The 21966-nt window shown below is 42.5% G+C and overlaps 1 protein-coding gene and 1 pseudogene across 1 annotated transcript in view; both read left to right on the top strand.

Annotated features, from left to right (window-relative positions):
* EGFLAM (EGF like, fibronectin type III and laminin G domains) overlaps nucleotides 1-21966 on the top strand; it is a 74592-nt gene that overhangs the window by 26617 nt on the left and 26009 nt on the right. Inside the window, exons 7-11 of the mRNA XM_041396032.1 lie at nucleotides 3719-3885; nucleotides 16871-16986; nucleotides 17229-17550; nucleotides 20033-20133; nucleotides 21374-21474. Of these exons, the coding sequence (XP_041251966.1) occupies nucleotides 3719-3885; nucleotides 16871-16986; nucleotides 17229-17550; nucleotides 20033-20133; nucleotides 21374-21474 (807 nt within the window). The remainder of the gene's footprint in view (nucleotides 1-3718; nucleotides 3886-16870; nucleotides 16987-17228; nucleotides 17551-20032; nucleotides 20134-21373; nucleotides 21475-21966) is intronic.
* Nucleotides 10525-13384, top strand: LOC121331527 (annotated as a pseudogene).

The following is a 21966-nucleotide window of genomic DNA, read 5'->3' as shown; positions in this document are numbered from 1 at the left end:
ACTTAAGCACGTGAGCTTAGATGTTTTTCCTGAAGATGCTATGCAAAATTAATTCTTATAAATATCTTGGATATTTTCACTCAAATATTCTAAATACTCAAATTTTTAATCTGTTGAATACCTACATGATCTTTTTAACTTGGTGATTAACTTATCCGAATTTTTATAGCCACATAGCAGCTACAGAACCACAAGTGTTTCAGCAGCACATGCCCTAAAACAATCAGGTCACTTTCTTTTCATCTCATTGGTATGTAGATGAAATCAAATGCTTTTAATATTAATCTTGGCATGCAAAGGAAATTTTTCAGTATCTTGGTAGTGACATGAAACTTCTGCTGCAATGAACTAGGCAGGTTCTGCTGATAAAACTGGGAGATTTATTAGTATTCAGATGTTAGGGTAGTGCAGATTTAGCATAGTGTTGTGCACAGATTTCTTGATTAGTTTGAAGCCTTCCCTCTCCCTCCCAGAAAAATCTATCCCTGAATCCGTTCCATGCTGAACTGTCTGTCTCTGGCACTGCACTGAACCAGACAGTCATTGTTTGCTTTTGTTTGCAAAGAACCTGAAACAACAGATCTGACCAGGGAGACACCTCCCAGTGTCTAGGAAAAAATACTTTTAATACTGTTTCCTTGATTATTGCATGAAATAGGCATATTTGACTCAGTATTTAGCTCACTGCTTGTGATATTAACTCCTTGAAAAGGTAAGTGGTGAAGAAGGAGGAGTGAAAGATATTAAGGAGGAAGTGCTTGACAATATTAGATTGTATCAGAAGAATATCTAACAAGAGAATGAGTTACCAAAGTTTTTCACTTTTCTTTTCCTCACAGATGACCTGGCATATCAGTTGATCTATTTTGTACAAAGTGTCACAATAATGTGAAATAATAATAGTTACTAAAAATAATATGTGCAGTGTATTATGCAAGAGATTTTCCCATCGTAAGTGATGATGTATTGTACTTGTCATCATATTTATTATTTGCTGGAATACTTTTTAAAATCACTATAAGATGAATTTTCCCCTTGAGATGAGTGCAAATACAGCACAGAAGAACAATCAGAAACACTAGAAAAATTGGATTGCTAGGGGATGCCTCACACTTAAATAATTTCCAGGTGATTTTAAAGGGAAGTTTAAGTGACTATAAAATTGCTGTTCTCTGCATCAGAAAGAATTCCATTCTTGAATTGAATCAGTTCTCAAGTTACAACATAAAGCAATAATCCAAACTTTTTGGGTACATTTGGTATGGAATTCTGCCCTTGGTTTATACCCATCCAGTCCTATTGGCTTTAGCCATATATTTATTATCTTAAAACCACTATGACTTGTGTTACATTCTTTCTGCATAGCATTTATGTGTTGGAGATGCACAGATGCATCAAGAGCAGGCAATGTCCATGGAAGTTTTCTGATTTCCCCATTCACAGATACAGTGCTTGGAGCTGCCCTGCAAGGTGTTGGTCTCTGTGTTGGGGAAGGTACTGCTGCAGGAAAATGATAAAAGTGGTGTCAGAATGAGCCCTTACAGTGTAAAAGTTGGCAACACATTGAAGTACAACATAAAAAAAAAGGACCGTGAAGACAGTTTTCAACAAAGTGTTCTCATCTCAGGGAACATGGGAGCTGGCTTGCCCTGGATGCACTCACCAGCTGAATTTGTGTTCCTTTCCCCATCTGTTTGCCATGTTTTCATCTCATACTGTTTTGTTCACACAGGGAGCATTCTGGAGAAGTAGCAAAGGTCAAGTGATAAATCTCCCTCTTTCCCTCTCCTTCAGCTGCAGATCCTTACATGTTTGCAGGCATTTCCTTTATTATAAACTTCTGCAGAAGGAAATATTGGGAGGGACAGTGAGTGTATTTGAAGCCTAGCCTGCTGTTTGCATTATCTCCTAGATCTTTTCAGGGTGCAATGCCTCCTTTGGGTCCCTTCATCAAAGGTGTGTTGTTTCCACTTGGGTGGACAGATGGACAAGGTCTGTTGCAAAGAGGCAGCTCTTGAGCTAGCAGGAATTCCTTGGATGGGAATTAGAACCAAAAAAAGGATGTGTACAGGAAAATTAAAAACACTACTAAGCGAGCCTTTGGAAGGAGGCAATGTTAACTACTTTCATTTGGAAAGCACTATATATTTTCATTTTGGCCCAGGCATCAAAAGCTCAGAGGAGGGAAACAATGGAAGAGCAGCCAAAATAAATGCTCCTCTGTCTACCAGGAAATGGTGGTGAAGGGTGACTTAAGATGGTCTGTTTAGCTATCATTACATCTTGTGTGTTTGTCTGATTTTGTTTTTATTTTTAGCAAGACAATGAAATACTCATGTCCTGTGTGCCACTGTGCACTTGAGACAGGCAGCTGGGAGCTACTGCTTTTTCACAGCATTTGCCTTGCTGGCACAAGCAATGGACCTCAGTGATCAATAAATCTTGTATTGACCACTAAAAGAAAACATACATTAACTTTGGCATTTCCTTCCAGCTGAAAATAAACAAACACAAAATGCCTGCCTTGTGCTATAATTTTTAATTTGAAGACTGTTGGAGACATTTGCAGCTAGTCCTATGTAAACACTGGTAGATTCAGAGTGCACTTGGAGGTTATTTCCTGTAATAAATATTGCAAGAACACTGGAATAATTTTCTCTGAAAGCTATTTCTGTCCTTATTTTACTTTCATAAACTTTAATTTTAATATTTTGGGTGGCCTAGAGTGAATGTTTACATTATTGTGCTGTTTGTATTTGTTTAGCTTCTTATTTTGTTCTCTCTTTGATAAGAAGAGGCCACTTCTGGACAGTGGAAATGGTGTGAAAGCATCAGAATACTCTGTCAGAGTACTTGAAGTCGCCTACCCCATTACAATGTGCCTGTATACATGAACTTAAAACACTTGATCACAAACTGCCTTGTGAATGGTTAAACTGGTTTCACTGGAAATATAATGGCACCTAGAGAAGTACTTACTGGCAGTTGGCTTCCAGTATGAATCAGGAGTTAACCAGGCATTGTCCAAAAGAAGCTATAGGAATGTTATTACAGAATCCAGGTACCTGGGCCATGTTCTCTGTGCTAATGTTCTGTGGGTTGTCTGTGTGGGCTTTTTTGGTGATTTTGTTTGGCTTTTTTGGTTTGGGTTGTTTCTTTCATCTGTTTTTCTGAAGAGACGACTTTAGATTCGTATGTTCTTATGTAAGTGGATTAACCTGATTACCTGGGAGATCAAATGTTGGATTCTCATCTTGCCAATGCTTGTATATATTTGAAGGGACTTACTGGCATTAGAACACAAACTCTTAAAAAATAAATCAAGACCTTTCCCTCTATTGCAAACTACTGCTTAATACAGCCACATAGGGCTGTATACACACAGTGGGAACTGCGGGTAATAGACCTCCACTTGGAAACTATGAATCCAAAATCCACAGAACAGATAAACTTAACTGGATTTGTCAGTCATTCCTTCACTTTATAAGCAAAAATTGAGTAATTGAGTTCGTATGATTATACAGTTTTGACATCACAGGCTTCGCAGCGTGGTAATGCTGGGTTGCACAATCTGATCCTTTAAGAGTGAAGGGTTTCAGTGATGATTTAGTAGACTTCTATCTCATTTGTTAGTGTATTCCCTAGAAAAGTACAAATGCAGCTAATTTATACAGCCAGCTTTAATTATTCAAGATCTGGTCTTTGTTTGATCCTCAAGGCCAGACCTTGACAGCAACTGGACAGTAATAAGAGAGCAGATCCAGATGGACTCCATGGTTCTCAAAGGACTTCTCCCAAACACGAAGTATCAGTTTGCCATCCGAGCAGCAAACTCCTTTGGATCCAGCCCTGCCAGTGCACCGAGCGATGTCATCCGCACATTCAGTGAGTACAGCCGCCTTTTTGTTATTAAAGCTAAACAAAAAGGAAGTGTATCTGTAAATAAAGTGTATCTGGGGTAGCTGTGGAGTCCTGCTGGTGGAAAGAGTTGCTCTCCAGGCACCGTCACCTCCTTTCTGACACCTCTCACTCCTGTCTGAGGAGCTTGCAGCAAGCACCCTGTGAAAGTCCAGCCATGAGCAAAGATCTGAACAGACCCAGGCAGCATCACCCTCATGCCATTTCTTTGCTCTGGTGGTCATTTACAGTATTTTTGGATCGCTACTTTCTGAATTTTGTACTGGCTTCATGCAGTACTAATAAGTGAATATCATGGGGAGAAATGAGAGAGATGAGCCTATTGTTCATTTTTTCTGTTGTTTGAAGATGAACTTTTATCTATTACATTTACAATTTCAGCACCTCAGAAAGACCAAATCAAATGTACAGTTTTCTGAGGAGTAAGACTCTATTGAGTGCAGTCATAAAACTAATGATATAAGGAAATAAGCACTCCTTTTTGATCAGAAGCTGCATAGCAAAAATATTGGGTGAACCTGCCAGCATACCAACTTGTTAACTATTATATTTACATTTATGTAACAATATAGACCATACACACAGCAGGAAGTATTGGTCCAGTTGCTGCTGGGCTTCCTCAGGATGCAATCCTCTGCCAGTACTGGTGTCTCTGTAGGCTGACTTTAAGGGGCTGTTGCTGCTCATCACACCCAAATTCATAGCTTGTATGTGAGAATCCCAACCAAGCCAACACAGAGCATATTGGGAATCACACAAATCACATTTTCTAACAGCAAAAACCCCAATGTCACAAAGAGAAACAATGGAGGAAACAGAGCCAAAGCCAGCAAGGTATGGGGACTAACTGAGCTATATCATTAATGTTCCAAACTTTTTCTGTAGAAATGTGTATCAGTACTTTTAAGTGCCTTTTTTTTTTCTTTTCTCGCTCTCTCTATTGCAAACCATCTCTAATTAACTAGTGAAAATGAACAGCAATTATTCAGGTAGGACTGTGAGTTCTGCAAGAAGAGCTCGCCTGCTGCAAAAACATAAACAATGCTTAGTTATCCACCAATTTAAGTTGATAAAGACCTATATCTAAACTGCCTCTCTGTTGTGGAGTCCCTTTTCTCATTTACTCTAATATGGCAGTTTCCATTCCTTTTGTCACTGTGTCATATATTCAGTCACTTGAACAGTTTGTCTGTAGTTTGCTATGGCTGCTGAGCTCCTAAGTTTAACTTCTGAAGTAAATGTTTGTGAAAACCTTGTGCAGTGTACTCTGGAGTTTCTCGGCCCATGGATCCTCCAGGGTCAACTCGTGCTGCCTCAGGCACACGTGTGCTCCTTGGTATCTTGTTTATCTTTGTATGTTAGCAGCTGCATCCTTTGGTCAGAAAAGACAAAGTGTTTAGCTCTGTTAATAAGGGTGGAATTGTCCTTATGCTGTGCTTGTTACTGCAGTACTCCAGGGAAGGCACTTTGCCTTGGAAACTGCTTGTTCTGCAGAGGCCTGCCAAGATGTCTCTAGCACATGGGTTTCTGTCATTAGAGCTTGGAATCAAATTCACATCTGGTGTGCATAAGCATTGACTTCTAGAGAAGTTCATAAGGGACATTAGCTTGCTTCTCTATGCCTGGATCAGATCTGAAAATTCAGTATATTATGTATTTTGCGCTGCTCTTTGATTGGGCTTAAAAAGTCTGTGCTGGCCCAGGGTAGGCACATTGGTGCTGCCGTGGCTGAGCGGCTGATTTCCCTGCTCCAAGGGCCTGGCAGTGCTTGGCAGAGACCCTCATGAGCAGGGAGAGCTCCTGCAGGCCGGGGCCATGTCATGTCCGTGATGTGCTCCAGCCCGGTTGCAGGCCACTTGTACTTGGGGCTACTTTGGTGCTGTGGACCCTTTGGCGAATGCAAATGTTGTTTTTTTGGCAGTGTACTATTTGAAAATAGGCTTAAAAAATACATGTAGTCAGTGCCCATGAAAACCTGCATTATCTTCTGGATACCTGTCTTCTAAACAACCAGATTTGTGCAGAGCAAGGAGTGTTGCTCAGAAGTGTCAGGGATGTATGCCTTTAGAAATAAATTATTTGGTTTTCTGAAGGGAGGAGTGTAGCTGAGATGATAGTCTAGCTGATAGCAGCTCTCACTTGTCTTTACTTGTGATGTCTGTGTAGGAGACTGACTTGATGTTAACCAGACACACAAGTACTCTGCATATTAGTAGAAAAGCTAAGCTTTTGTTGGGAGAAAGTTGTTGTTCATTAAAGCTGTGCATAGCCTGAACATTTATTTTCCCCCAAAATATGAAAAACCTCTGAAGAATGATTTAATAGATGAGTTTCAGAAAAAATCAGGAACAGAAAAAAACCCCAAACTACACACTGTGCTCAAGGGCATCCAATTAAAACTCACTCTTAATTCACATTATGTATCTGAAAGTACCCTCCTGCTTCTAGCCGCCAGAAAGCCCAGAATTTTGGTCTAGCTAATCACTCACTTTAGTTGCTCAGGTGTTAGTGTTGAGCAGATTTGAGGTCCTCAAAGTTTTGTGGTTTTCATCAGTTGCTGCAGGAGGCATATGCCATTCACAGACACCTGATAGTCCCCTGGGGCTGGCTCAGGTGGCACCAGTTGCTTGACTGTCTCAAAGTGCCAGTGAGTGGCCTCTTAGTCACCTGTGTTTTTGAAAAGGTGCCAGGCAACTGGCATCTTTGAAACCAAAGCACCTTTTTTCTTCAGAGTGCACATCATAAGAATTACCACCTTCATTATTGCCGTGGTTCCTCCTTCCACCTAAGCAGTTAAACATGCTACATGCCACAGATTTTTGGTGCTATTTTCTGCCTGCCTATGTATTCAGAAATTCCTGAAATATCTTAGAAAACTGGCAGAATTTGTGTTTGACTCCTTTGCATTACATTTAGCTCACATCGTGCTGATACTAAGGTCCTTAGTGCGTTTGGATTTCAAAAGTTTGCAATTTTACACTTGTATATGCTGGATTTTTTTATGCATGACTTGACATAAGTAGTGCTTTTCTAGCATTTATTTTAACTGATTAACAAATTCCCGACATTACCTCAAACGCAGAGGACCTTCAGGGTCCATGATGTCTTGCACAGGTTCTCTTGCAGCCGTTGCAGGCAGGCTGAGGCAGAGATGAGTCCATTTTATCTGGGGAGGTTTTCTCTTGTGGTTTATCTCGTTCTCACAGGTAGTTCACTCATTTTGTTTCTAAAATAGGGGTGGATTTGCAGTACTCCTGACTGCATTGTTTCAGGTCAGCATAGGAAAATATCTTGGTTTGTTCCACTAAAGGGATGCTGACAGTTTCACCTAATGTGACAGACCTCCCAAGGTCCTTGAAAATAGAACATGTGGCCTTGATTATAAGCAGTTACCCCCTTACCTACTAAAAAATGCATACTTGGTTAATTGCTTCATTTTCAGGGAGTAAAGAGAGGGCAAGTTTCCCCAAGGGTTCTAATTTATTTGTGATTTGGTTTCATTAATTTTTTTTCTAGAGGGAAGTGATGCAATAAATCAATTTTTTGTTGCCTGTCTTAATTACAGTTGCACATTGTGGGTATTTCACCTACATGGTTGTTGGAATTTTGTTGTATAAAATCTTTCAAAATGTCATGGACAATTCACTGGAAAATAAAAGACTGCACATACTCAGTTTAGAAACAACAAAACAAACTATCCCAAAGAATAAAACAAAAAAAGTGTCATCACCTGCATTGCTTAAATACCCTTCATCTCCTCGGGAAACAGATGGGGTTTGCACTGTGCCTGCAAGGTCACCAGCCTTGGGCTTTACCAGACCAGCAGAGGAAGTGTCTTCTGTTAAAAATACCCTCCTGTTGTCTCCACAACAAACGTGACTGCTCAGGCAGGGCACATCCCTTCCTCTGGTCCTGGCTGTCACTGCCAGGACCACGCAGAGCAGGGCATTGCCACAGATGCTTATATATTCTGCATGGAGCTTGAATGTGTCAGCTGAGGCTCAGGGACAAAAAAGGAGCCCAAACCTTGATTTAAATGATGGTGATGTGTCCTGGAGATAGTGAATGCAGAAGGTTTTCCACAGAACTGCTTCCCACACGCGTCCAGAGAATTTACAAAAGCAGTGTTGGTAATTGTAGAGACAGTGACAAAAAGCAAGAGACAAGCCAAGCGACATGCAGGGTCACACTGTGAGTCATTGAAAAACATAAAACGTGTTTTAAAGTGTTTCTGATGTATTTGGGATTAAGGATTAAGACCTGTGGCAGATTCTGGATGAAGCCACTCAGTCTGTTAACACTTGCATTGATTCTGTCTGTGTTACAGTGCCCCCTGTTTTACCTCCTACACTCTCTCGTGTCTCTTCATCAGTATAACGATGGCAACCTAATTAGCAAAACAAAAGTTTTTGCGGCTTTATATTTGTTTTGAGAAGGATTTCTTTAGTATAACTTAATCCCTAATTATTTGGAAAGAAGCTGTCTAAAGTTCATGACCCCCACAAGTTCTTCAATTATTTGTAAAACAGGATTATAGGACCTGGTAAAAGGTCTTACTCAGACTTCATCTCCTTGTACACTGGAACACTGATTTAATTAAATATAGCCTGTTTATAATCTCTGCAGTCATTGTTTCGGTATTTGCAGAGTACCACTTTGCTTAATTGTTCCTGATTTACCACCCATGACGAGATGAGCTCTCCAGGAAAGCAAGTGCACTTAAGGGATGGGCTGATGTGGGGGTTTGTCTACAAAAAGTCCTGTTAATTTCTCTGCATCCTGTTTTGTAGTGATATTACATCATGTCACGTGGCTGTCATGTTATGTCCAGTGAGCAAAGACCCAATGTAGGGATGTACAAGGCAGCTGAGAAGCCAGTGGTCTGATACCTCATCAGTCCTGTGTGTACTCACCTGTGCGAGTTCCCACACGGTCAGGAGTCCATCCAGCAGCTGCATTGCTCCCAAGTGCATTACATGTTACCCAAACTTCTCACAGATCAGCAGGTAGAGCAGTGTCACATGTGCTGACTGAACTGCAGATAGATAGCATCAGGAAGGGGAAAAATTGGGGAGATGGAGAGCTGTGGATATTAGGACATCATCTGAAGTCACACTTATTCTGGTGACTCCAAACTTAGATAGTGAATGTCTTTGAAGAAGGGCCTCAAAGCAGTCTTTCTACCAGACACAATAAGCATACCTTCTTTGTTCTTTCCAGGCTCTAAATGTTGTACCAGTTCAATAATGTGAAAGGAACCATTGTCCAGTTTAAAATAGTGGGTACATTTGGTCTCCTGAGGTCTTCTGTTGGAAAAGCATGGAACATTTTGATCTGCCGGATGAAAGAGGCCCACCTGCTGTTCGGAGATCTGCCAGTCTCTCCTAAGCTACCACATCTCATTGCATGCTGGTGGTTATTAATGTATTTTAGTGATAACCACTCAAATCAGGAGAGTTACATTTCTGTGAAACTGCCATGACATTAAAGTCATACCCATACATGCAAGTGTGTTTATATGAATATTAATTCCAGACCTAACATTTTCCTGTGTATGAATATATGGATATTTCATTTTCTGCATTGCTTCACTTCTGCCATCCTCATTGAACTTACATGCCATTAAGCCAACAGAATGTTTGATTGGAGGGAGAAAAAAAAAAAATACGACAGCATTTTGACCATAACAGATGTTTATTTTGTAGCTTATGACTTTTAAGTTAGAAAATGGAGTTTGTGTATTGCAGCTTGTTTGGGTACAGATTAGATTGTTTCCCTTGACACATCATTGTGAGTTTTCCCTTCTTTATTCCCAAATTATGGCTTCCATTGCTCTTAGGCAAATTATACTTTTATACATTGAAAGAACAAAATGAGCTCTGAAATACTTTCAGACATAATATAAAGGCAATAAGTAATAGTGCTGGAAATTATACAACTTCTAAAAGTTTTAACTAACTTCTGTGAGGAGTTTTGTTCGTCTTCAACCTGGGGAGAAGAGAATGGAAGTTTCTTTTTAAGGGGCTGTTCCCTGGGCAAGGCCTGATGAGCTTGACATCTCAATGGACTGGGTGCTGCCAGAGGAAGCACATTAACAAACATCAACACCTGATCATCCTCCCTGGTGTGTGAGAGACACCTGGTCTGGAAGAAGATCAATAAGAGTACCAAGAATGAGGACCTAATTAGCATTGAAGGCAAAGGGATCAGTGACCAATAGGAAACCAAATACTAAGGACTGTGTAACTTAGGACCAATGAAGCAATGGATTTCTCTGGGTTTTGGCTGTATAAGTATGTGAAAAATCTAGTAAAGATCCATGTGTGATGGAATGATTTTCTCTGCACAACCCAGGCAATGTGTGGATGAAATTATTTCTGGTACACACCCTGGCCAGAATAAAGTAATGCCTTAATTTTCTAGTACTTATAAAATGTTGTTGGAGAGCTTTCGTTTTTGGTGGGGTTTTTTTTTTTCAGAGCAGTTTTGGTGACAGTAGCATAGACCTGGTTTAAAAACAACAGTGTTCAGGGAGCTGAAAATTGCTGCAAATGCTGGGAGCTGAGTTAGTTCTGTCCCTTCCCATGGCATCGAGGTGTGAGCAGGATGAAGCTGAACACCTGGGAAAGAGCCACTGGCTGCCAGAAGCCATTGAAGTGGATGATGGGTGCAAGCTAAGAACATTTTATGAGAAACAAATGGCCACAGAGGTTGTGGGTGATTCCCTTGGTGAGGAGTGGAAGGGATATTGAGTTTAGGCAAAGAGTTGTTTTGTGTGGACGTGACTAGCTGCAGCATAAGGAGAGAAAATTTTTGGTTAAAACTATTGTTCTCCAGCAGTAAGGTCAAGGGCATACCTGGGTTGCTCTCCAAGTGAAGTTGTTGTACACTTGTAAATCTTGTATCTGAGAAATAACGGGCAAAACCTGCAGGTAGCAGCTGAGAGGACTGGAACTTTCACAAGGGGGAAAGGAAATCTCCTGGCAAGGTAGCATGTGGTCAGTCTAAGACAGCTGCCCATGGAGCACATGGTCAGTCTAAGATGGCTGTCCCAAAAGACATAAAGAACATAAGGGAGTCTTACATGGCTACCCAAAAAGAGAAGTGCATTTTTGCTGGGGAGCTGGTAAAGGTGCCAATTGCCTTGAAGGCTGGAAAAACAGATTGTCCTCAGGGTTGAGGCAGAGCTGATGGCCCAAAAGCAACTAGCCCAGAAGCACAGAAACCTGTTTGTGCAGAGTTGAAGGGCTTTAGAATGCAAAATAACATCTTTGGGGAAGCATGCATGCCAGTCTGGAAGCAGTGCTGGGCCACCCCTGAACATGACCTCCCAAGGAAGGAGTTTGCACCAAAGCCAGACTCCCCCCCTGAACTGAACTCTGCCCACCTGTAAAAGATGAGGAGGCAGAGAGGGAGGCAGGGCTTCCTGACCATGGTGTCACTGATGCCACCTCCCATCACACCTTGGAGGAGAGAGAAAACTCATTGGAGCCACCCTCCTGATAATCACCCCCAGGCCTGCTCTTTTTTAAGGCATTAGCATATGATGACACAGAGCTGATGGTGATGACACCATACTCTGCAAGAGAATTTACTAAGTTACAAAGGATAGAGACTCTTTTGAAAATTTTACTAATGTTGGTAAATTAAATAAAGCTTTCTGAAGAAAAAGCACATGGCAAAGAGCTGTGTCTTTTAATTTGAATGCATACTGTTGCATGAGAAGTTTGGACTTTTTGGGAAGGGGGAACTCATCCCTCTACCCACTCCCAATGTGTAATAAAAATATTATGAATGTGGGGGAAATGGTGAGCTTTCAAGCAATGCCTGAGAAGGAGCTCATACCCTGTTGGCTTTTTCCCAGATTATTGTTATTCATTCCAAAATTTAAAGGTCAAACTGAGAAAAAAAACTCTCAGAACCACCCCCAGAAGGTGAGCTGGGAGGGGGGGGCAAATTAGAATATCCCAAAAAGCTCACTAAAAATGCATGGAAATTTAGTTTCTCTGTATTTTCAATAAAAATTTGTGAACAGTCTTCAGTGTGCCAGGTGGCCAAGAAGGCCGATGGCATCCTGGCCTGGATAAGCAACAGTGTGGCCAGCAGGAGCAGGGTAGGGGTTGTCCCCCAGTACACGATGCTGGTGAGGCCACACCTGGAGTGCTGTGTCCAGTTCCGGGCCCTTTAGTTTAGGAAAGATGTTGAGATGCTCGAATGCGTCCAGAGGGGCAACAAGGCCTGGAACACAAGTTCTATGAAGAATGGCTGAGTGAGCTGGGTTGTTTAGCCTGGAAAAAAAGGAGTCTCAGTGGAGACCTTACCACTCTTTACAACTGCCTGAGAAGAGGTTTTGGTCAGCAGCGGGTTGGTCTCTTCTCCTAGGTGACCACTAACAGAACAAGTGGTCAGCATCTTATGCTGCACCAGGGAAAGTTTAGGCTAGACATTAGGAGGAAATTCTTCACTTTAGCAGTGATTGGGCACTAGAGTCATCTGCCCAGAGAGGTGGTGGAGTCACCATCCCTGGACATGTTTAAAAAAAGACTGGATGTGGCGCACTGCCATGGTTTTGTTGATAAGGTGGTGTGAGGTCATAGGTGGGACTTGATGATCTCAAAGTCATTTCCAACCTAGTGAATTCTTTGATTCTGTGATTCGGTGAGCTGAAAATTGCTGTGAATGCTGGGAGCTGAGTTAGTGCTGCCCCTTCCAGCAGCGTCAAGGTGTGAGCATGATGAAGCTGAACATCTCTTTCCCAGCCACTGGCTGCCAAATGCTCATTAAAGTGGACAATGGGTACAAGCTAAGAACACTTTATGAGAAAAGAATGGCCATGGAGCCATTCTGATTCCCTTGGTGGAGTGGGAGGGATATGTCATCTGGATCAGTGGTGGGAGTGACAAAGGTTTCTCCATGAAGCAAGGTGTCCTGCCTCACAGATGTGTCTGCTCAGCAAGGAGCATTCCTGCTATCACCCCAGAGGAACTGGAGAGAGAAACTGCAAATCCATTCATGTTTGCATTGTTGATAAAAACTTGGGTGTCCTGAACTCTGTCATAGTGAAAAATAGTGAAAGGGGCATTCTGGGGCTGACTGACACAACCCTGTCATCTTGGTCCCAAGAGGACCAGCAGACTCCCCAAGCTGTTCAACCTGTTTAAGAAGGATGATGTTCAGCAGTATGTTGTGAAGAAGCCTCTGAACAAGGGGGGGGGGGGCAAGAAACCCAGAATTAAGACTCCTAAAATCCAGTGACTAGGGACTACTCAAATGCTGCAGCATAAGCACAGGCATATTGCTCTGAAGAAGCATTGCACTCAAAAGAACAAGGAGGAAGCAGCAGAATACAAAGCTCTTGGCCAAGAGAATGAAGGAAGCCAATGGGAAATGCCAGGAGCAAATTGTGAACTGGAGCTGGTTTTCTTCATTGAGAGCAGCTTCTACATCTAAATCAAGGCAGAAGTAAAGACATTGTATGTGATACTAAAAAGATATTGTACATGGTGCTACCAATAAATCCCTTTTGTGGTGAACTTAAAAAACCCCCAGCATTAAAGCCAAAATAAAATCATCACAACAGAGAACAAAAATGAACAATTTGCATGAAATTCACTCCTTGATCCTTCATCACAATTACAAGAAAAATTCCTTATGATCATTCTACTCTATAACACTTAACTTTCAGTACTTGTTTTGCCCATTACTTCTCCCAGTTACTGTCCTTATCTGAAAATCTTCATGATTGCCCACATTCTCCAGTAAGAAGCCTGGGTTAACCTGGGCCAGATGCCAGGCCCCCCCCTAAGCCACTCTCTCTCTCCTCTCCGCAGCTGGACAGAGGAGAAAAAAATTAATGAAGGGTTCATGTGTTGAGTTAAGGACCTGTAGAGGTCGCTCATCAAATACCACCACAGGCAAAGCAGGCTCAACTTAGAGATATGAAGTGAATTTATTACTAAAAAATCAGAGCAGGATAATAAGAAGTAAAATAAATCCTTAAAAACACATTCCCCCACCCTATTCCCTCCCTCCCAGCTCTACCTCCTACCCCAGCAGCGCAAGGAGACAGGGAATGGGGGCTGTGGTCACATCATCACCCAGGGCTTCTCTCGCTGCTGAGGGAGAGGAGTCATTCCCCCGTGCACCGTGGGGTCCCTCCCACAGGAAACAGTTCTCCAGGAACTTCTCCAGCATGGCTCCATCTCATGGACAGCAGCTCCCTGCCAGTTACTAAAGTGTGAGTCCATCCCATGGGCAGCAGCGCCCCTCAAACACTGCACAGTGGGTCACTCTTCTGTGGGGTGCAGTCCTTCAGGGACAGGCTGCCCCAGCCTGGGAGCAGGGCCCTCTTCCCACAGGTCTCCCACACCTCTCGGGCACATCCACCTGCTCGGTGTGGGCTCCTCCAGGGCTGCAGGAGATCTCTGCTCCCCCCTGGGCCTCCAGGGGCTGCAGGGGCACAGCTGCCTCACCAAGGGCTGCGCCCCAGGCTGCCGGGGAATCTCTGCTCTGGCTCCTGGAGCAGCTCCTGCCCCTCCTCCTTTACTGACTTTGGTGTCTATGTGTTGTTTTCATATATTCTCACCTCCTGTCAGGGATTAAAACTTAACCACAAACTTTATTTTGATTTCTTCTTAAATATGTTGTTGCTGAGGTGTTGCCATAATTTATAATTGGCCCAGCATCACCGTCTTTGGAGCTGCCAGGGATTGGCTTTGCTGGATATGGAAGAAGCTTTTACCAGCTTCTCACAGAAGCAACCCCCATAACCCCACCCTGCTACAAAAACCAGGCAATGTAAAACCAATCCAACTACAAATCATATTTGTAATGCATATATTTGTGGTTTTACACACTGAAACTCTTTTGTAGAAATGCATGTCTTACAGAATCACTGTTTACCAAAGAAGGGGATTCTGATGCAATGATGGGTAGAAGATGCAGCTTGACTAGATGATCATTGTAGGTTCCTTCCAACAGAATAATTTTCTACTCTACTCTGCTTTGCTGTACTGTACTGTACTCTACTCTGCTCTACTCTACTGTACTCTACTCTTCTCTGCTTTAGTCTCCCTAACCTCCTACCTGTTGTAAAATTATTCTGTATGATGATTAACCTGAATGACTATAAAAATGAAAGTATTCACTTTCAGGAGTAAGAGATTTTTTTTACCTTGTGATTTCAGCATGGTGAAATTCTAGTTTTTGTAGGACTGGGACCAGTTCATAAATGTGCAGTCTGATTCCCTAACAGTAATTCTTTGCCTGTGCATTCACAGTCAGTAGCAGAAATAATCTGGATGTAGTTTGTCCTGTTTACCTCATCTTGCTACTAGTCATAGAGCAGAGCTCTCTGCTTAGCTCATTTGGTTGAACTCAGTGCTGAATACTCCTATTTAATGTACAGATGAAATGTATTATTTACAGATGACTAGGTATACATGTTAGAATGGAAAGACTTACACACATTCTGTCCCAGTTCAGCATGCTTTCTTGGTTGCAAGTGTGTATGCCTCATTATCTCTACTCATTTGTTTCTAATTTTTCTGTATGCTGATGTAATGTGCAAAGCCCATTGATAAGTAACCCCTGCAGAGCATACAGAGTGTTAGTCAGTTAGTCAGCCAGGGCACATTAATCTCTGGTGCACATATGTTGGATTTCATAACTGCCTGCCAGGACTTCTGGGTTGCCATCACAGCAAAGGAAGAGAGAATATAAAGACATTCAGTCTTTATAAGGTAAGTACACTCAGCTCAGTAGAGAGACTGTAAACTGAAGGTTGCTTGTGCTGTTTTTAAGTGATGGAAAAATATTGTATGGAAAAGGCAGATATATGAGTCTATTATTTTAATACTTTAAAGATATCGGTTCTCAGCCTCACTGAAATGACAAGTTACTGTAACGATTGGTTATTTTTACTGTATTTCTTCGTGACCTGGTGAATTTTAATAGCTAAAAAGCACAAACCATTGTTTAGGCAGAATTTGCTATGTATAGTGCAGAAAAGTTACGGACACTTCCTGTGAAATAGAAATGAGGATCCCCTTACTGTTTAATCTGTGCATTCCCAGCCCAGAGTCCTCCAAAGCACGGTTCAGCAATCTACTTCAGCATCTACTAATGCCAATTCTGGGAAATGGCAGAAGTAGATTATGTACTTGAAAAACACATGGTCATAGAATCATTGAATATCTGGAGCTGGAAGGAACCAACAAGGATCATCGAGTCCAATTCCTGGCCCTGCACAGGGCAGCCTCCCACCTTGTGCCTGAGAGAATTGTCCAAGTGCTTCTTGAGCTCTTGGTGCCATGACCACTTCCCTGGGGAGCCTGTTCCAGTGCCCAACAACCCTCTGGGTGAAAGTGTTTGTGCATGTTTTTTGTTTCAAGATGCTGAATTGTATTTTAAAAAAATAGCCTAAGAATACACATAGGACACTAATTTCAGGAGTTTTGGAGTCAGTGGAGGTAGATTAATTCCTAAATAGAGTGTATCTTACCTGTACACATCTCTTTTGCTGTTCCTATTTATTATCTGTTTTGCTGTTCCAGTAAGGCAGATACAAGCCTGTTTTCCAAAAGGGAAAAGCTTGACTTAAAAACAATTCAGTCATTAAAATGTTGTCCATACCAAAAGAGTCTGAAACCTTGTCATGGAAAAATGATGAATACAAGTCAGTTTGCAGAGGGAGAACTGATCTTTGCCTGCTTTATTTGTTTAATCACCTAGTGAGTGACTAAATGAGAGTCTTCACTTTGTTTTGAGCTGTGTGTATATCACTTGGACAGGATCTGCCATCTCCAGACACACTTGTGTTGTCTGTACAGGCTGGACATTAGCATCAGTTCAGATTTAAGTGTTGTGAATTGGGGGAGTGGTAAGATCTGAATTGCTGTGTGCAAAGAGAAAAAAACTATATGAACTGAATATGCCAGTTATGTCTTTTCAGGCTCTGAGGAATTGGGAAGTGGAAGCTATGGGCATCGGTACGTCACAGACACAGTGACTGGTGATGGTGATGGATTTGATATTGATGATTCAGACTATGACATTTATATAGAAGAGGTAAATGTCAAGATTTGTCTTGGGCACTTCTGTTTTCTTTGTAGTCTGGATATTTTAAAGTGTCCAGTCCTGTCAAGACATTTAATATCTGATATTAAGTGCTTAGATATAGTGATGTGGTCACTTCTTTTTCTTCATTGAGGATGAGTTTGTTGCCTCAGTTTGTATCTTGAAAGGTATTAATTTCATTTTCCCATAGCATTTTAATTGTACTGAATTGGTGTTTCTTTACTTCCTTTCAGCTCAGACCACTTCCTGCTATTAAAGGAGGCAACAGAAAATTTCTGGTCGAAACTAAGGTCACTCCAGGGTCTAGTTCCAGGCTCCTGTCACGGGTCCTAACAACCACTTCTGAGCCCACTACTTCCACTGCTGCCAGCACACAGCCTGCCAGCACAGCGAGGGCAGCGCGGAGGGGCAGCGCGTCCCCTGCCGCGCGCCTCTTCGACCTGCCCTGCGACGAGGCCGTGTGCTCTGCAGACAGCTTCTGCATCAATGACTACGACCGGGGCGGCTCACGCTGCCACTGCAACTTGGGCAAAGCAGGGGACACGTGCGAGGAAGGTGGGTTTCTGTGTGCCCACTGCTGCTGGCTGTTCTTTGTCTGGGTCGAGGAGCGGCTTTGCAAAGAGCTCACCAGTGCGCACTTTGGGAATAGCCTGCTGGGCTTTGTGGATCCCTGCCAGTGGCAAATTGCAGTACAGGCATCACCCCCTTTGCCTTTTTTTCCTCAGTGAAGTGGGAAAAATTCATTCCTTAGTAAAGGTGAATGCAGAACCTGTGTCAAGATGCACAGGGGCAGTTAATTGTCATTCCCCTACCTAAGAGTCATTGGTGGGGCAAGTACATTGTTAATCACCCAGGTTAACAGGATCCAGTCATGGCACCCTCAGATGGAAGCTGAAGACATTCAGCCCCTCTTTGACATTTGCATTTTGGCAGCCGCTGAAGCCCTGAACCACCCCCATTTTCTGTGTGGTCCAGATGATGCTGATCCCACAGCAGGGATGTGAGAAAGCTCCCATTATAAAAATACCTCCAGAGGAGGCTTTCCCCATCATCTGCAAGTCTGCAGTGCAGCACTCATGTCAGGCAAACTGGGGCAACGGGGGAACAAAATCTCATCCGCAGTTCAAAAAGCATGTCCTGATGGCTGACTCAATGTGAGGTTGGTGTTGTCTCACCCAGTCCTGTCCTATTGCCTCTTTTCAGGGCAGCTGAGCCATGGCAGGAGCTTGCTGAGCTGAAGGAGGCTGTCCTGCTGCTTCTTCCCTCACTGCCTTCTTGTTCTTTCCCTCTAGAGACCTAAACCCACCATTTCACAAGGTTAACAGTGAGCAGATCACCTGGTGAGCCAGTCCAGCTCCCCCACTGGGCCATAAGCAGGTCACTTTTTCCCCCTGAAGTAATTTTTCCTCTGGTTTGGTGACCAACGGGTCAGATGAATGGCAGGGCTCATGAAAAGAGAATGTCCCATTGGCTGTAGTGGTGCTGTTCCTCCAGCTAAGAAGGAGCTGATGTGCCCATCCTGCTGATCTGATCTGCCAAGACCATGCCATAGAGCAGAGCATCAGGGACCCAGGTTTCTTGTGCAGGGTCATGTTAGACTTTCATGTTGCACAGCGTCATGCATCAGGGATACAGACAGTGAGGGTGCTTCATCTTCTTAAACTGGAGTGCTGGAACAAAAGGAGCTCCTTCTGAAAACAATTTGGTGTGACTCAGCAACGTGGAACAGCTGCAGATATGATTTTAGGCCTTGATCAAATATGAAGAGTTGAGGATTTATTTCAACTGACAAGGCCATATACAACTTGTAAAGCAGTCTATTAACACCCGTCAAAACCCTCGATTTTTCACAGGGCAGGGTGTTACTCCAGAGTAAACATCATGTGCCAATACTCCTTTGTACCGAGTTTTTCTTCAGCAGCCAGTATTGTTAAAAAATACTTTAATCTGAATAGAAGCAGACTTTTCTTCACATTCAACAGCTGCCTGGCACTCTGGTCCAGTCAGTTCTGCTTGTGATCAGGACATGACGTAATTTTCTCTGCTGAGGCTGCATTCAGGTTTATAGCACCAATCCCCTTCAACTCAGCCTAAAATGTGTGCCTTGCAACCAAAAATGCTGAGAGAACTCTACCCAGATTCAAAAACGGAGTGAGAAAAGCTCAGTATTTAAATAGCAAAGAGGAATAGAGATCCTCATCCTTCCTTCCTTATTAGAATAAAATCCATTGTCAATACAAAAACTCAGGCCTGAAAGAGTGCTTCTTAGGAAAATAGGCTGCAAAGGTAATTTTTCAGCTGACAGTGGCTAGCAGTAAGACATCTCTAATTTTCATTTTCTCTCAGGATCAGGGTCTGACACAAGACAGCAAAGGGTGAGGTTGATAATGCCATTTGACAAGAGCAATAAAAAGAGCCATTGTTGCGGCCAGGGATGGAAAGATGCCTGCAAGGACTCTCTTCTCCCCATCACTCCTTTTAGCTTCTGCCCTGAGCTGACTTGAGTGAAGTGCTGGAAGCTGCTGGGCTGTTATGAGACATCCAGTTATTCTCCAGATGCTGGATGCAGCAGCTACAGAGTAGCAGTGACTAATGCTGCCTAGAGTCTGGCCATATTTCCCATGTGTGTTTTTGTAATCCTGCAAAACAAACAATCACTTTGTCCTCTCTTTCTTAAATCAGTTCTTAAAAGAAGATAAATATAAAGTTGATGTGGTCTTTATTCTGTAACAAGGATGAAAACCTGCTGAAATTTCCTCTGAACTCTCTGATTAAGCTATAGAGCATTATTTGGCCCTCAGTATCGTGTTTCTTTCCAAGTTCACTAGGTCCTTGGGAATAAAGGAATTAGCTGTAAAAAGTGGTGGGAGGACAAGACAATATGTTAACTGATTGTTGTCTGCTACTGACTAATGGTTGTCTCTGGAGGAACTCTGCCTTTCATTGCCACCTGATGTTATCTAGTACTAAATGTGTATATTGATTTTTGTTTTGGAAGAAAATGGCTAAATAACATGCTTCCCTCTTTGCTTTTCAGACATTAGTATCCAGTACCCCCAGTTCTCTGGCTACTCATATATCACCTTTGAACCACTGAAAAAGGCCTATCAGACATTTCAAATTACCCTTGAATTCAGGGTAAGTTAAAGCAATTCTCACATTGGTGTTTTAAATTTTATTTACTTACTCTGATGTGGTGGACAATAGAGCAGTAACTTAACTTCAGTATAGCTTCAGTGTAATTGTGGTGAACGTGTGTGTAACCTTCATCTGCAAAGATCTGGCTCAACCCTCAGTGAATGTAAATTAAGTTTGTAAGCTGAAGGGTTTTCATCCATTGTTGGTAGGCACTGCATGAGAGAATCCCTGGGACTAGTAGTTGTGGACTAGCAGTGATGTACATTGGCAAGGTTACAGTCATGTGGATGAGCTACAGGCTGAAGAACACAGAATTTTTGTGAATTAGAGTTTGCAAGTGGTATGCAGTATCTTTGTGGACAAGAGATGATGATCCTGTCATACTAAGCAAAATACTGCCCTATATATAGCATTCATTTCTCACCCTGCAGGATTTAGATGGACATTATTTTCTCCCTCTTGAAGTTTGGGACACAGGCTATTAATGCATTCAGGATACCATACTACTTAAAATGCAGGACTAAAGTGGGGATAGATCCCGTGCTGGCTTGTGTTAGTGCTGTCTGTTTGTTATGGACAGAGCATGTAGGGCTGCCCCTAGGGAGGGTGGCCAGGCTCTCGGGTGCATCCCCACCTCCACGTAAAGCAGACTCAGCAGCCTCACAGTCTGGGAAGGAGACTGTTACTAAAGCAGCAGCCATCAGTTGCCTCAGTGGTGATCTTACACTCCTCTGGCAATTTGCCATTCTAAAACACAGGATGGCTGCAAAAAGCCACTGTGTCAGCTTCTGTGAGCATATGGAGAAATGCTGCCAGCACAGCTTGTTTGGCTTAGAGGAGTGTCAGTCTCATGGAACATGTGAAGTAGGGTGTATGTATTCATGCACACCGAGTCTGATGTGTCTACACTTACCAGGCTTGCTAGGACATTCTTGCTAGACGTTTTACTTGGGAGTCTAGTATGGGATGTCTGACAGTCTTTAATACTTCCAGGCTTTTTTTCAGGTCTGATAATACCCCACTTTAAGAGATGGTCTTAAATTGTTTAACCATTAAGGCAGTGATTTTCTAGGTGTTTCAAATGCAGGATTCCAAACTGATCAAACAATTTCTGATTCGGCAAGTTAAAAACTCATTCTGAAAATGATGACTCTTTTCTGGAGAAAAGTCCCCCCACTGCTGCTTGCTTTTATCTGCAATTGTGAGGCTTTGATTCTTCATATTGGCACAATGATTGCAGGCTGAATCTGAAGATGGTTTGCTGCTGTACTGTGGAGAAAATGAACATGGTCGTGGTGATTTTATGTCACTGGCAATTATTCGACGTAGCCTCCAGTTCAGGTAAAACCTCCATCCTAAATCTGATGTAAAGAGAAAGGGCTATTGCTGCCCCCTGGGACTGCTATATATGGTGAATATCTCCAGTGTCTTTGACTTCTGCCCCATACAGTGCACCAAATGGACAGTATAGTTTCATTTAAGACTATTTTAATACTTTTTTCTCTCATCTTTCTTTAGTGTGTGAACATGTGCCCTGTTGATCTCTTTTATTCAGACTTCAGTGTAAAGGCAAAATGATCAGTTTTCTTTAAGGCATTTATCTGGGGCTCATAGCTGTGTTACCAGCAATGCCAGTGAGCCACTGTATTTGCTAAGCTGATGGTATATTGAGTCAGTGTTTTTGCTTCACAGAAAAAGGCCTGCAGATATTGTAGCAAAACAGAGGATGTAGTGCCAGCAAGGGGCCAGGAACTTCATCTTACATGCTGTGTTTAGATGATACCTTGTTTAGGTTTTTTAAATGAAGATGGAGAGCGTTTCTTGCAGTCTGAC

The sequence above is a fragment of the Onychostruthus taczanowskii genome, unplaced genomic scaffold, assembly GCF_017590055.1.
Source record: "Onychostruthus taczanowskii isolate IOZ18803 unplaced genomic scaffold, ASM1759005v1 scaffold123, whole genome shotgun sequence".
NCBI lineage: Eukaryota > Metazoa > Chordata > Aves > Passeriformes > Passeridae > Onychostruthus > Onychostruthus taczanowskii.
Note: the sequence above shows the minus strand (reverse complement) of the source record. Positions and strands in the feature narration are given on the sequence as shown.